Consider the following 13,248-nt stretch of genomic DNA (forward strand, 5'->3'; position numbering starts at 1 on the left):
ACAATGGCTAATCATGTAAAATATATACCTAATTAAGCTACTTCTATTTTGAAGGATCTCAAGATAGAGCAAATTAGGATTACATGATTTTAGATGATCTTTGTCTTAAATACGAATTCTAAACAGCAGAATTAATAACAGGGCTTTCTCATCCTGCCTTTTTCCTCCTCTTTAGATCATGTTGTGTGTGTATGTATGTATGCACATGTGTGTATTTAAATAGCTTATTTGCCACTGTTCTCAAGAATATTATTTCTGGCAGTACTATGAAAGGGTGATTGGATAGAAAAAGTGCTCAAGAAGCTCTAATAGTTTTCAATCCCCTCTGCCTGCTGCTCTGTTTTGCTCTGAGTCAAGTATTTTTTTAAGCTGATAATTGAAAACCTATCTTGTTCTTACAGAATGGCTTTGCTGTTGTAAGGCCCCCAGGCCATCATGCTGAAGAATCAACAGCCATGTAAGTACCAGGGAATATTGCCCATCTTGGAGCACTAAGGTTACTGGCAATCACCTGCATTGTGCATGTCTCTGAAGAACTGTAATTGCTAGCAGATGACTGAAAAGGCTTTCTAGGTACTCCCAGAAGCAGATTTATGGCCTCAGAGATCATATAGCATTTTTTAAAATGCTCTGAACATTATTTATAGCTGTTTTCCTCACTGATTTGCTTTCTTATTTCTGTTCTTCTCTATTCCACAGGGGGTTCTGCTTTTTTAATTCGATTGCAATTACTGCCAAATACTTGAGAGACAAGCTAAATATAGGCAAGATATTGATTGTAGATCTGGTATGTATTCTTGGCAAGCATCACACTCGAAGTGCATCTAGATGAAAGATAATGAATTTGTATTTATAAGTCAAATTTTCCTGCTTTTTTTAAATACCTACAAGTAATAAAGGTGTGCATTTCCTCTGATTTTGGGAACTCATTAAAGCCAGGATGGCAGTACTGAAGCTATAAACATCTATGTTTCACTTTAATGGTGTTAACTGCAATTTAATGAGAAGAAGGCACAGATCAGGGCAACTTTTATGGTCCTTAAATGAATTGATACTTCCACTGTTAAAATAACCCTACAGAACCCAATTTTACTTTTCCCAACAGAATAGAAACTTTAAGTAGTCAGATATTCTTTAAAGAATGTTGTTGCATTGGTAACAAACTTTCCCCAGTTCACAATGATTTGACTTGTTGTATAACTTTGATATTATTAAACAAATCGACAGGTCATTCCCCCCCAAGAAGTTTTCTAGTCATGTATTCCAGGTTTTGGTGGTTCCCTGAGGAAAACCTATGTGATTAAAAATCTACTTCATTGGATTAGTCTTGTATTTTAATAGAAAGCATTTTACACAATACTTAATAAATTTAACAAATGGATTATTTAAATACAGATGACATTTGGCATGTTGGCTATATTATTTTCATGAATAATGAATTGGAGCTCTGCCTTGCACTCAAAGGATCAGCCCAATGCACAGCCCAAGGAAAGTTGAATGCTGATTTATGAGCACCATTTTTGTTTTCCTACAGTTCATGACGAGGTGTAATAGGGTGTCTGACAAAGCATAGACAGGAAATGAACCCTGGCATCAAAACCTAACCTGTTACATCTGCACTTAATTAATTTTTGCAGGTGATAAAAGATTTAAAGACAAAATATGTTAAAGGGTTTTTGAAGTGCAGAGCTTAATAGTCTAAATCTTGTTCATATCTGCACTCATAATTAAATCTTATTGTGGAGTCATGGCCTTACCATCTAGCACTTTTGTTCAGTTAAATATGCGTACTGACTGTTGAAGAGAAGCAGAGAAAGGGGTAGTGTGGGAGAAGGAATGGTAAGTGAAAAATGAGTGGCAGACTAAGTATATGTGTAAATTAAATATTCTTAGAATGTTTTTGAAATATTTCTCAGATTGTTCTGCTGTCATTTAGAAACATAATTATAAACTGCCAGAAGCTATTATTTCTGAAAAATTCACTTCTACTGTACGTTATGTCTATTTGCTGACTTGGATCTTTCAGTTCATTGATGTAAATTCTGGTCAAAAGTGAACTCTCTGTTTATTCTCATTTTTAATAGGAAAAGCCTACTCAAAGTTTGTGAATGTTTTTAAGTCTTTTTGCCTGTAAATGTTATATTTGCCTTGTTGGGAAAAACCTAAAACACTTCCCTTTGATATACTTAGCCAATAAGCACTTAGAAATTTGGCTTCAGTTTCTCAAGGCAAGGTTAAATGTGCAAATCATTACCTGTGCAAATCATTACCTGTGAAGCTGTCTATCTTTACCTGGGAAAGCAGATAGGGAATTTTCAGCCTTTCTGCAACTGTCCCATTGACCAGAAAAACTCTGTGGGTGAAAGAGAAGAAATATATGGCTGACACAGATGACTTCATTCCTGGAGCAGTTGCAGTCTAGTCCCTAGTCTGCTCCATGGTCAGAGCAATGATGTACAAAAATTCATATGGAAAAGTTCTTATGCATGCAAACTATGGATAAATCACAGGCTAAACTGAATGAATGAACAAGTTAATAGTGACACCTTTATTCCCACCAACAGAGTTTGGGGCATCTGAAGGAAAGAATGGAATTACAGATGTGAGACTTGAAATTAACCTTTAAGATTATATTTTGATAGTGACTAGCACAGCAGGACCTCATGCAAGTTGGCAGCTATACATGTTACTACAATATAAATATTAAAAAGTAATATCCAATCCCACACACTAAAGCATACTCTAGTTACAAATTAAGTGTAGTCTTCATAGCTTCTACACGTCTTCATATATAAATTCTTAACTTTTTAATTGTCAATCTTCCCTTCATCTATTTAATCTATTTATACAGTAAAATAAAAGACCTATCTGACAGTTTTTTTTCCTCATTCCACCATTTGCATAAATCTCTGGTTTTGAACTGTCTTATATACCCTGAATAAATTTGATCCACTAAGGGCAGAATATGAACTCATTTCCCTCATGCTAACATCCGCAGTCTTAAAGAACACATTCCTTTGTCTAATCAGAGACGTTAACTGCTCTTCAAAAAAGAGCTCTTAGTGGAATCAAAGTTTAAACAAGAAAGCTAGCTTGAGATTTGAATAATAAAAAAAATAATAAGGAAAAGAAATATCTCTATTCCCCTTTAACATTTTTCCTCCTGTGTTGGAAACTGTTACAGAAAGAATATATCTAAAGCCTCAAATATGTATGGAAAAGAAAGACTAATTAAAATAACAAAGTGAAGTCCTACTGTGCCCCTTCAGATCTATCTATGTTCCCAGCATAGCTTGTCAGGTTGTTGAAATCCTCATTCCAGGATCATCCATACTTGCATTTATGCTAGAAGGTTTTGAGTCTGGTTTGGAGTAAACCAATTAACTCTAACAGCTGAAGACTGAATGGGATTCTGGGATTAGTCTGCATGCCAAATTTTACTTCATTTGCCAGTCAGAACCATCTAACACTAGACTGACTGCCTTGAAATCTTCAACAGCCTCATACCAGTGTGTTCTCCTTTGCACGTCTCATGTGTTACATTTAACCTTGGCATTAAGTCACAGTTGGGCTGTAACTCCATCCTCATGTTGTTTCAAGTACTTTCAACATAAAAAAGAAATGAAACTCTTATAATACTACCCTGCAGAGGTCCCAGAGGAGGTCCAAGTCAAGCACAATGCAGTACAAGTAGGATTCAATCAATGTAGGGAGTTCTGAACAATGTGGGTGAAACTCGGGCTACTTCAGCAGGCAAGGAGGACAAGCAATGTTCAGTGCTTGCTGTGCTATTGGCAGTGCACACCTTGAGGTACAACTTGAGCCCTCCTGGAGTAGGCATAGTGAGGAGAATGTGACTTCTGTTTCACAGACACTACATGGGATTTAGACCTCATAACATTTGTAAAATAAATAGACTGGGTGACAGTGAAAGTGTTGCCATTCAGCACACTTTGTCTGTCCCTCTTAATTCTCTAAATCAGAAATTTCAAAGGGATGGACTAAAGGAGGAAAATAAAAAATATCTATAACTTTTCAGCTTCTTAGAAATGCTAGTGAAGATTTTTTTTTTAACTTTTACTGAAAGGCAAGTGGATTTTCCATTTTCACTTGTAAAATTCTTGTGTGTCTAACCACATAGAATAGTAGTGAACTGTGAAAACAAGCTAAAAAAAAGGAAACGTCTGCATCATCAGCCTTTGTTTTATAGATATACTGTCAGCATTTCTTTGTCAGCCTTTTATTTAAAGACAGAATTTTATTCACTGTCATTATAAAATGTTTGAAGTATGGAGGCTGACCAAGGTCACTCCTTGATTGTGGAAGGCGCTGTCCTATCTGCCAGATGATTTAATAGCTAATGAGATCATATTCCTATGTCTTCAACTGTTGCCGTCATGATTTTGCAAAAATTAAGTCCTTTCCGCATCTGGCATCTCTTTTGATGTGGATCTAACTGCTCAGGGACTGAACAGAACTGAATGTTTCAAGAAAGCCAATTTACTCAGCTGGTCGCAGAGCCTTTGACCTCAATAGTGGAACTTGGCAAATCAATGAATACTCTTATGTTTAGTGTTCTGTCAAGAATTGTGAAAAAGCTCTGTAAACCATAGATCCTTCTGCAAAATACTAGTTTGTAGTTTAAACATTAGTCTTTCTTCAGAGGCCAATGAGGCTAGTTAATTAAGCCTGAGGGGTTATGAACTGTTGGCAGTTAATAAGTCATAAAATTCCTCCATAAAACAGGATGCTAGATTCCATCACTGAGGCAAGGAGTACAAAGAGCCGGTGTATAAATATCTAATTGTACAAAAGGACTGGGATTTCTCAATGACTGCTCATCTGGAGTCTCCAGGGCACGCTCGCTATGGTTTCCTGATTTTTAGAAGCCAGTTTAAAAAATGAGTGCATTAAAGAGTAATTTGCCTGAAAGTTCAGGAAGTATGGGGTGGTGAAGGGAGGGGGAAAGGGAAAGACAAAAGGAGGGCAAGGGAGAGGGAGAGAAACTGAGAGAGAGAGAGAGAGAGAGGGAGGAGGAGGGTGTAAAAGAAAGCAGAACTGAGCTCTCTAAACTGAGTTGGACATTATTACATTTGTCATCTGTTTTCTTTCTCCTTTAGGATGTTCACCATGGCAACGGTACACAGCAGGCTTTTTATGCTGACCCCAGCATCCTGTATGTTTCCCTCCATCGCTATGATGAAGGCAACTTCTTCCCCGGCAGTGGAGCCCCAAATGAGGTTAGGTTTATTTCTTTAGAGCCCCATTTTTATTTGTATCTTTCAGGTAATTGCGTTGCATGATTACCCCTAATTTTCTTGTCCTTCTCTGGTCCTTTAAATTACACCAGATTACCAAATTGTCTACTGGGAGCAGGGGACCAGTGGAGAACAAGTGCATAACCCAGAGCAGTCCTTGTCAAACAAGGCTGATCTGACATGTTGTTTGATGTTTGTTTCTAATGCACATTTGAGATTTTTTTTCCTTCTCTCCTTTCCCTTTCTCTTTTCCTCCTCCTTTTTCTGCTTTTTCTCCCTTTTTGGCATTTTATTTCTTTTTTTCAGGTTGGAAGTGGCCCTGGTGAAGGGTATAACATAAATATTGCTTGGACAGGTGGCTTGGATCCTCCTATGGGTGATGTTGAGTATCTCACAGCATTCAGGTTGGTACCATTTAAGAGTCTTAAAAACTGTTTGTAGAACAAAAGCACATGAATAAGAGCTAATGTAATATTGAAGGTCAGGAGAATAATCCATGGTGAAAATAAATTAATCCTGGAATGTGAAGGTTTAGTAAATGAAAAAATGGGTCATTTAATAGTTGTGATCATCCATGCAGAATCAACAAAAAATTTCTATTTAATTGATAACTTGTGTTTTCAGTATATGCTATGCCAGTAAAATTTCTTTGGGCTTGCTTACTTCCCTACCTAGAAAATTTAAATGTAAGTATTTATTATGCCAGGCAGAAGGAAATTACTGTTCACATTCACATTGATTGCAGTAACATGCCAGTAGAGCAGACAGAAAGGAGTATGAAGTATGGTCCAAATCCAGTGCTCTTCATTCATTTAAAAGACTCATTATGATGCTCACAGTTTTGACTATTAGTTTTTTTTCTACAAATTGCAGTAAAGTGTTATTTAATTAAAAGTAAACAATTTTGACATACTGCAATAAGAATGATAGGAAATGTTGCATGCTGTATTTCTCTTTGCTCACTCATAATGAATACTCTCAATAGCTCATTCATAAATGAAATTTTATTCCTTCATAGGTGATGCTTCATTATCTATTAAGTCTTATTTTCATGGGACCAGAGAGATAAGAACAGTACAAAACACTAAAAGATTTAGAGTTTCAGTGTCCTGTCTTAGATACACCATTTCCTTTCATTGTAAAACAATCCAGTGGAAGAGTTTAGTGAAGTTTAGGGAAGGTGTAGGGTTCATCTTTCAAATTTGGGCAAATGCTACACCTCTGAAAAGGAGTTTCATTTAAAAAAGAATGATATGCAAGAAAGGCAATGAGAAAACCAATGTGTATCTCTAATGTCTTTCAAGACATTTAGTTTGAAGTAGCGCAATTACCATATACAGTTTTTGACTATACTCCATTGAAAATACACCACAGAAACCCATTAAAATCTTGTTTTGTTTGTTGGAATTTTTGTGTGTGTATTTTCTGGTTTCTTCCCAAAGAACTTCTGTGCAGCCCATGAAATAATATGCAGTTTCTAATAAACAACACACCTGAAATCAGAGTCTAAGCCCTAGTCAGAGAAATAGCCTGACACATTCATCCCACTGTTATTGTAGAAAAAGTTTTAATCTTTTTTGTATTTGTCTGTATCTAAAAAGAGTCTAAATAAATGGTAAGTATCTGGCTCCAAATTTTCTACACTCAGTAGTGCATCAACCTCTTTCCAATATCTTTCCTATACTTCCATGAGATTTCTACATAAGTTAAGGAACTGAATGGTTCAAATCACTGGTATTAGTGTCTGATACTAATATATCTGATATTTCCACCCCAACATTCTTGGTTTGGATCCAAACCGTCCCACTAATGATATAGGTAATGTGGCCATCTAATGATGCAGAGAATGGTGGTCCCCAGTTATTCAACAAAAGACTCACATACTGAGGTACCATAATTGGTACCTCTGCTATCCTGATGAAAAATACCTGGGCTTAAGAGTGCATTTACAAATCTGTACTTCACAGTTCTATTTTAAGGCACACTAGTAAATTGTTTGGAGCAGCTAGTATTGCTGCTATGCCTATTACTCTGCTTCAGAGTTAGAGGGATTTTCAGTCTCTGTTCCTAAGCAAAGCAGGACTAGGAAAATAAAATTTGTACAACTTACTACACTCTGACTTATCATATGCAGACATAAACTTAACTATGTTTTTAAGGCAAATAAATTCAAATTTAAGTTTAGAATCTCCTTTTTGAAAAAATTGCTGATGGTGAAAAATTTAATGTTGCTATTTTAAATGCATCCATTTAACTTTGTGATTAATGTTGTAATGAATGTGAATGTTTTTCTCCAAGCAACAACAGGAAATGTTTCCCTACACTCTCAGCCCCTTTTGACCCGATCACAGGCTTTTTGCCCTCTGTAGGTCTTGCTGACATGGATTTAGTATGACTGGTATGACAGTTTTGAATGGGGATCATTGAAGTAAACAGCATCCAACTTAGTAGGGTGGATACAAAAATTTGTCAGTTACTTAGGACAGATCAGGTAGCTGTTTCTGTAGACCTGGCCTGAGTGGTAGGTAAATTTACAGCTCCTAGTAAAGAGACACTTTATCCATGGGCCAGAGTCTATCCTTGCTATTATCCAAAACATCACACATGATGTAGCCTAAGTTTTCAGTTTGTCCAGAGCAGAATTGAGACTGGCAAGAGTCCAGAAAAGTACAGAAAATCAATAGAAGAGTTGCCATGCTCTCCCAACAAATCAGGTGTTGTTCTGGAGTTTCTGTCTACAACAAGTCAGTTTTTAAGAAAATAAGTGAATTTCAGAGATAGAAAAACATGATTTGTTTTTTTATTTTAGATTACATGCTTTGTAAGACAGACTTACAGAGAAGGTCCAAACTGAGTTGTGGAGCAAATTTTCAACATCTTCTATCTTAAGAGAAAAATAGGGGGAAAATGGAGATATTTTCTCTATATACTTACCAGTAGACAGAGAGGTTGGGCAGTATTCATTCACTAGTGAAGGCAGGACTGGATACTGGTGAAGGTCCTCTCTGGTGTGACCAAGGTGTAAATTTGCAGATTGGGTGGAGCCTGTTTGGAGAGAAGCCAAGGCTTCCTGCTGGTTCCAGAGCCTAATCCTTTGAGTTCTTAGGAACTGAGAAATTTGCATTAAAATAATCTAAAACTCTCCAGCTAGTGCACAGAGCTTTCACTTTCTCACCAGCAGAGCCCTAATTTTGTCCTAGAATTGTGCCAAGCACATATTTGAAGTGTCACCAGCCTTGACACTAGGTAGCTTGTTATTTATTACTTGATTGACTGTCAAATTTCACAGCAGAGATCCTTCTAAATGATAATGTCCACAGAAAAAAAGACCAAGGCTTTTTTTTTCTGTCTCTAGAGTTCAGCTCATAACCAGATATTATATATGACAATGTACTTGATATCAATTTTTAGGTCAGAATATATTTTTAGAAGCATTTACACACATACCTATAATACATGCAGGTAGCAGAATACTAGTTATTTCCCATTGCATAAATAACTAGATAAATCTATTTTATGTAAATCTTTTTAGGACTGAATAATATTCCACCTCAGTCTTCATCTAAACTGTTTGACAAAATATTTTCATTTCTTCAGGAAAAAACAATTTTCACGTGTGAAAATGCAGAAAAATTTGAGCACAGAGTAATCACTGCAAAGGCATGCTGAGTGGCTGTCCTGGGACAGTAGTGGGAAACAGGAAAAATTAGGGTGCTGGTTTGTGTCTGCCATTCTGATTTCAGTGCTACATTAAAAGTTTATTATATTTTTGAACTAACTCTTTCTATTGCAAAATCAAATTGAAATGGCTGTAGCCAATTTAAATATGAAGACTGCTCATTCATTTATAAAAGATGTTTTCATTTCTTTCTTATTGCTACTATGAAAATAAGTTTGCATTTGTTAACTACATGGAGGTAGTAGAAAATGTAGGATAGAGAACTTTCTGTAGAATGGAAAATAATTGCAGTAATCAAATCACTATGCTATTTAATTTTTCCAGAAAAGTGTTGTTTGATGTTTACCATAGTTAAGGAACTGGCCTAGCTACAAAAAATCCTTGAAATAATGACAGTTTTCTAAAGGACAGGCATCTCTTCTTTTCTCCTAAGATAACAAAAATGCACAGCTCTTTTCCATTATTTTTAAGTTCTGAAGTATCCCTCCAGAGAATTTGTTTCATCATTTAGTTCCACCTATTCAGGTTAAATTTGCTTTAATCTCTTTGAAAGCCAAAGAATATGGTGGCTGTTTTCTAGGAGGATGATTTTACACTCAAGTTTATGAGGATGTAATCCACTCTCTTCTGCCAACAGTTCTAGAAAAAAATAAGAGCAATGGTTGACTAGTAATGTTCAAATAATTATTTTCATAAGCTCCACATTGCACCAGATGTGCTCAGTAAAGCAGAGAGCAGAAGGAGGCTCAGGTCTGTGTTGTACATGCTCATATGTCTCTGTGTGTACTTGGAGTTTGCAGGGGACAGGAAAGATGTGTTTCTGTAGAGTGGAATACAGAGGATTCAGGAGGTGGTGGAAACAAATCAGAGTGCTCACAAGTGTGAAAGAGAAGCAAGAGACAGAAGGAAACTAGGCTGTGCCTTCCAAATGCTTAGCACTGGTTTTATTCAACAAAGGAGTTGTAAATTTAGCTGAGCCAGCCAGTATGCTCTGGCTGCTTTGCACTAGTCCAGAGCAGCATAAAACAACCACAGCATATTAATGAACCTGGCCATAAAAGCTTGCATAAAATGAAACATATATGTGTGGGTGATTCTTGGAATGATTAGCAATAGCTCATGATAATATTATCTTTTAGCAGTCACATGTTTGATTTTAATTTAAGAAGGCGAGCAAATTCAAAAGAAATAGGTGGCAATAAGGCAGAGTTAAGGATGAGCTATATCCATGATTTAATTTAAAATACATTTGTAATTACCCCAAAATATAATTTTAAACAAAGTTCAAAATTAAAATCATGGTTGAAATCACATATGTTAAAATGTAAAAATTAAAGAAAACAAAGGTGTGCAGAAAATCTTCATCCTGTCTTGCAGTCCTTAGTGGTTGTTTTGGGAGAAAATCAGTATGTTTAAAACTCTCTGCATTCTAGTCTGCACTCAAAAATATTAACAAAAATATTCCTTTTCATCTTGTGGCCATACAAGGTGCAATTATGTTAATTTGAAATATTGCATTGATGTATACAATTTGTTTTTTTCCATAGTTTTTCATTACCAGATCTCATGACATTTAATTTTGACATTTCAAATGAAAAACTCTGTAAAAGTACTTTTTGATGTTTTCATATATATATTGTCCTTGTTAACTCTGTTTCAGCATAGATATTGACTGTAGTTTTTCTTTACTATTTACATTAGAATTTAACTCATAAATGCTACGAAGAACACTATATTGCTATATATGCCTGCTGTTTTTTAATAGAAGTATACATAGCATGTATTTTTATTTATGAATTTAATTTTCCTGTAAATTTTACTTTTAAAACTTTTTTGTTGACTAAGGAATTTGAGATAACTTTTAGAAGTTTCATTTATCCTGTTGGTATTAAATTTCATGGGTTTAAGTATGTGTGTCTGAAAAACAAAAATTCTTTGTTTTAACTCAAATCACTAGTCTTCCACTTTCATTAAATGTCCATTTGTTTATGTATTACATGTGTAGATGAAACTCACATTCTTCCCTATCCACATTTATTATTTTAAATACTTTTGTATGATCTGTGTAATGTCCTTTCCTATTTTTCTTCTCTCAAAATACAGTATTTCTGGTATTTTTCAATCTCTCTTCACTTAGAAATGTATCCACTTGCCAAATCACTTTAATTGCTCATTGCTGAGGCTTGGCTATTTTCTGGAAATGAGCTAAACACACCACATGAGGGCGAACCATCAATTTATATGATTTTGAATATTATTATGGCTGTCCTTGGCATCACTGCTCTGCAATGTTGTGTAACTCTCTGAGTAGAAACCTTGGTTTCTGATAAACATAACAAAATAATGTAGAAGACAAAAATCAGCATTTTTTCTCAGCTGTACCTAACTATTGAAAGTGAGTCATAGTACAATGCTGTATTGTGATGTTTAATGAATTCCACCAAGAATAGATTTTGAGTATAAGTTCTTTTATACAATGATTCTCAGTAATCATAAATTAATGCTATTAATTTTTTATGACTGTAATTTCCAGAGGCTGCTGCTGAGGCTATATTATACTAGATGAGGTCTAAAAACTACAATAAGACTAAGTTTCTGATTCAAATGTTTGATAATGTTTGATATCTCTTCGAAGAGATAAAAAGACAAAAGCATGGGAGCAGTTTAAAAAAAACAAGTTAGCTACTCAGCCTCATGAGTCAATGAAAGAAGAAGTAAACTCCAGTAACATCTTCAGAACTTCAACCTGTTGTGTTATCAGTGAACTCTAGTAACAATAGCCTCAGAATTACCCAAATGCCATCCTTATCTTTAATAATGGAAACTAATTATTTATTTCTCAATATATTGCTTTGTAATAACTGCTAAAAGTTATCTCAACTATAGTTGTTTCTCTTGTCTAATTGTTGGCAGAAATACATTCAGCATTTTACTGTGTATAGAGGAAGGCAGAATCTCTGAGTAGTGTATGACAGGCAGATAATGATTTACCCAAATGCAAGTGGACATTATTGAGACTGCTTTTTACCCACAGTCCTTCTGCATTGTCAAGGACAATGCATTTAGGAAGAAAAATGTAGCTGAACAGAACACAGTCATGGAAGCTCTAGGAAATCTAAACAATGTTTTCTGTGTGAATGTGTATGGTTTGCTTTCAGACACCCATAGCATTCTGCAGGTATTAGTTACAGTTTCAATCATTTTTTAATTTCTGACCTTGTCACTTCTACCAGGGGTCTTTAAAAGATGCTCATTTCAACCAGAGATGTCTCTCTTTTCTCTTCTGTCATAGAAAATGTCTTAGGAGAATTCAAAGATGTACCATCAGCTATAGAAAGATAACTTAGGAGTGCCTGAACAATTTCTTTTGAAGAAGTTTGAAGAAGGTAGAAGTCTGCTTGGAATAATTTTTAAATCTGCTTTGAGTATAAGTTTCATATGTAAACATTCAATAGTCCTGATGATTTGTGACTTTAGAATTCTTTTTTGAGTGTGGTGATGAAGGTTTTGTAACAATGATAAATTTTCATGCTTTTTTTTTTCTTGACAAATGTTTTGAGCATTGAGTCTTTAGGAAATGGAGAAGCAGAGTTAAAAGCATTTGAAACAGTGGTATAAACAGCTTTTCAGCATTTTGTTATACTTCAAAGTTCACCATAAAACTAAAACTGGCAACAGTGTTTATAACCTGCAACCTCTTGTTCTGCCTACTTCTTTGCTTTTATTTGGAAAATCTAACTTCTGACTGAATACCCTAAATTTTCACCTTTACTGTACTGGGATTTTTAAAACTGTATGTGGTGCTCCTTTAATTCACTGGAACTACAAAAGTGAAACCGTTCATTACAGAAATTAATTAGTGTTGGCTTACTTTTCTACAGATGCACAGTTTCTTTTATTGACATGGCAGAGTAGGGGGCGGAGGAGAAAGGATAATAAAATATGGCATGTGTCAGGTTTATGTGCTTCAGGTTAAAAACTATTTGATTAAAACCCCAAGCTGTACATGGTCTGTAGTTTGAAAGTACTGGAAAGTATCTGAACTCTTTTCCAATATAAGCATTTTCCAATTTTTGTTAAGCCAGAAAGATGAAAGAATAGAGGTGTATGGATAAAGAATTGTCATATTGTCAATTACTTTGATGGAAATATCACCAAAAGCATCCTGGAAGAAATTAAACAGAAATAAAAGTGGAGAAGATGTTTTTACTGTAAAAATCAAAATATCTGTGGTCTTTACATGAAGATAAATTTCAGATCAGAATTAAAAGTCCTACAGCAACACTGAGTGATTGTATAGATGTCCAGTCC

General features: G+C 35.2%; 1 protein-coding gene across 11 annotated transcripts in view; it reads left to right on the forward strand.

Moving 5' to 3' along the window:
• HDAC9 (histone deacetylase 9) overlaps positions 1–13,248 on the forward strand; it is a 456,338-nt gene that overhangs the window by 354,155 nt on the left and 88,935 nt on the right. For all 11 annotated transcript variants that reach the window (XM_036399060.2, XM_036399107.2, XM_036399099.2 and 8 more), the window contains 4 exons: positions 402–457; positions 700–787; positions 5,121–5,240; positions 5,565–5,662. In XM_036399060.2, the coding sequence (XP_036254953.1) occupies positions 402–457; positions 700–787; positions 5,121–5,240; positions 5,565–5,662 (362 nt within the window). The remainder of the gene's footprint in view (positions 1–401; positions 458–699; positions 788–5,120; positions 5,241–5,564; positions 5,663–13,248) is intronic.

The sequence above is a fragment of the Molothrus ater genome, chromosome 1 (assembly GCF_012460135.2).
Source record: "Molothrus ater isolate BHLD 08-10-18 breed brown headed cowbird chromosome 1, BPBGC_Mater_1.1, whole genome shotgun sequence".
Lineage (NCBI taxonomy): Eukaryota > Metazoa > Chordata > Aves > Passeriformes > Icteridae > Molothrus > Molothrus ater.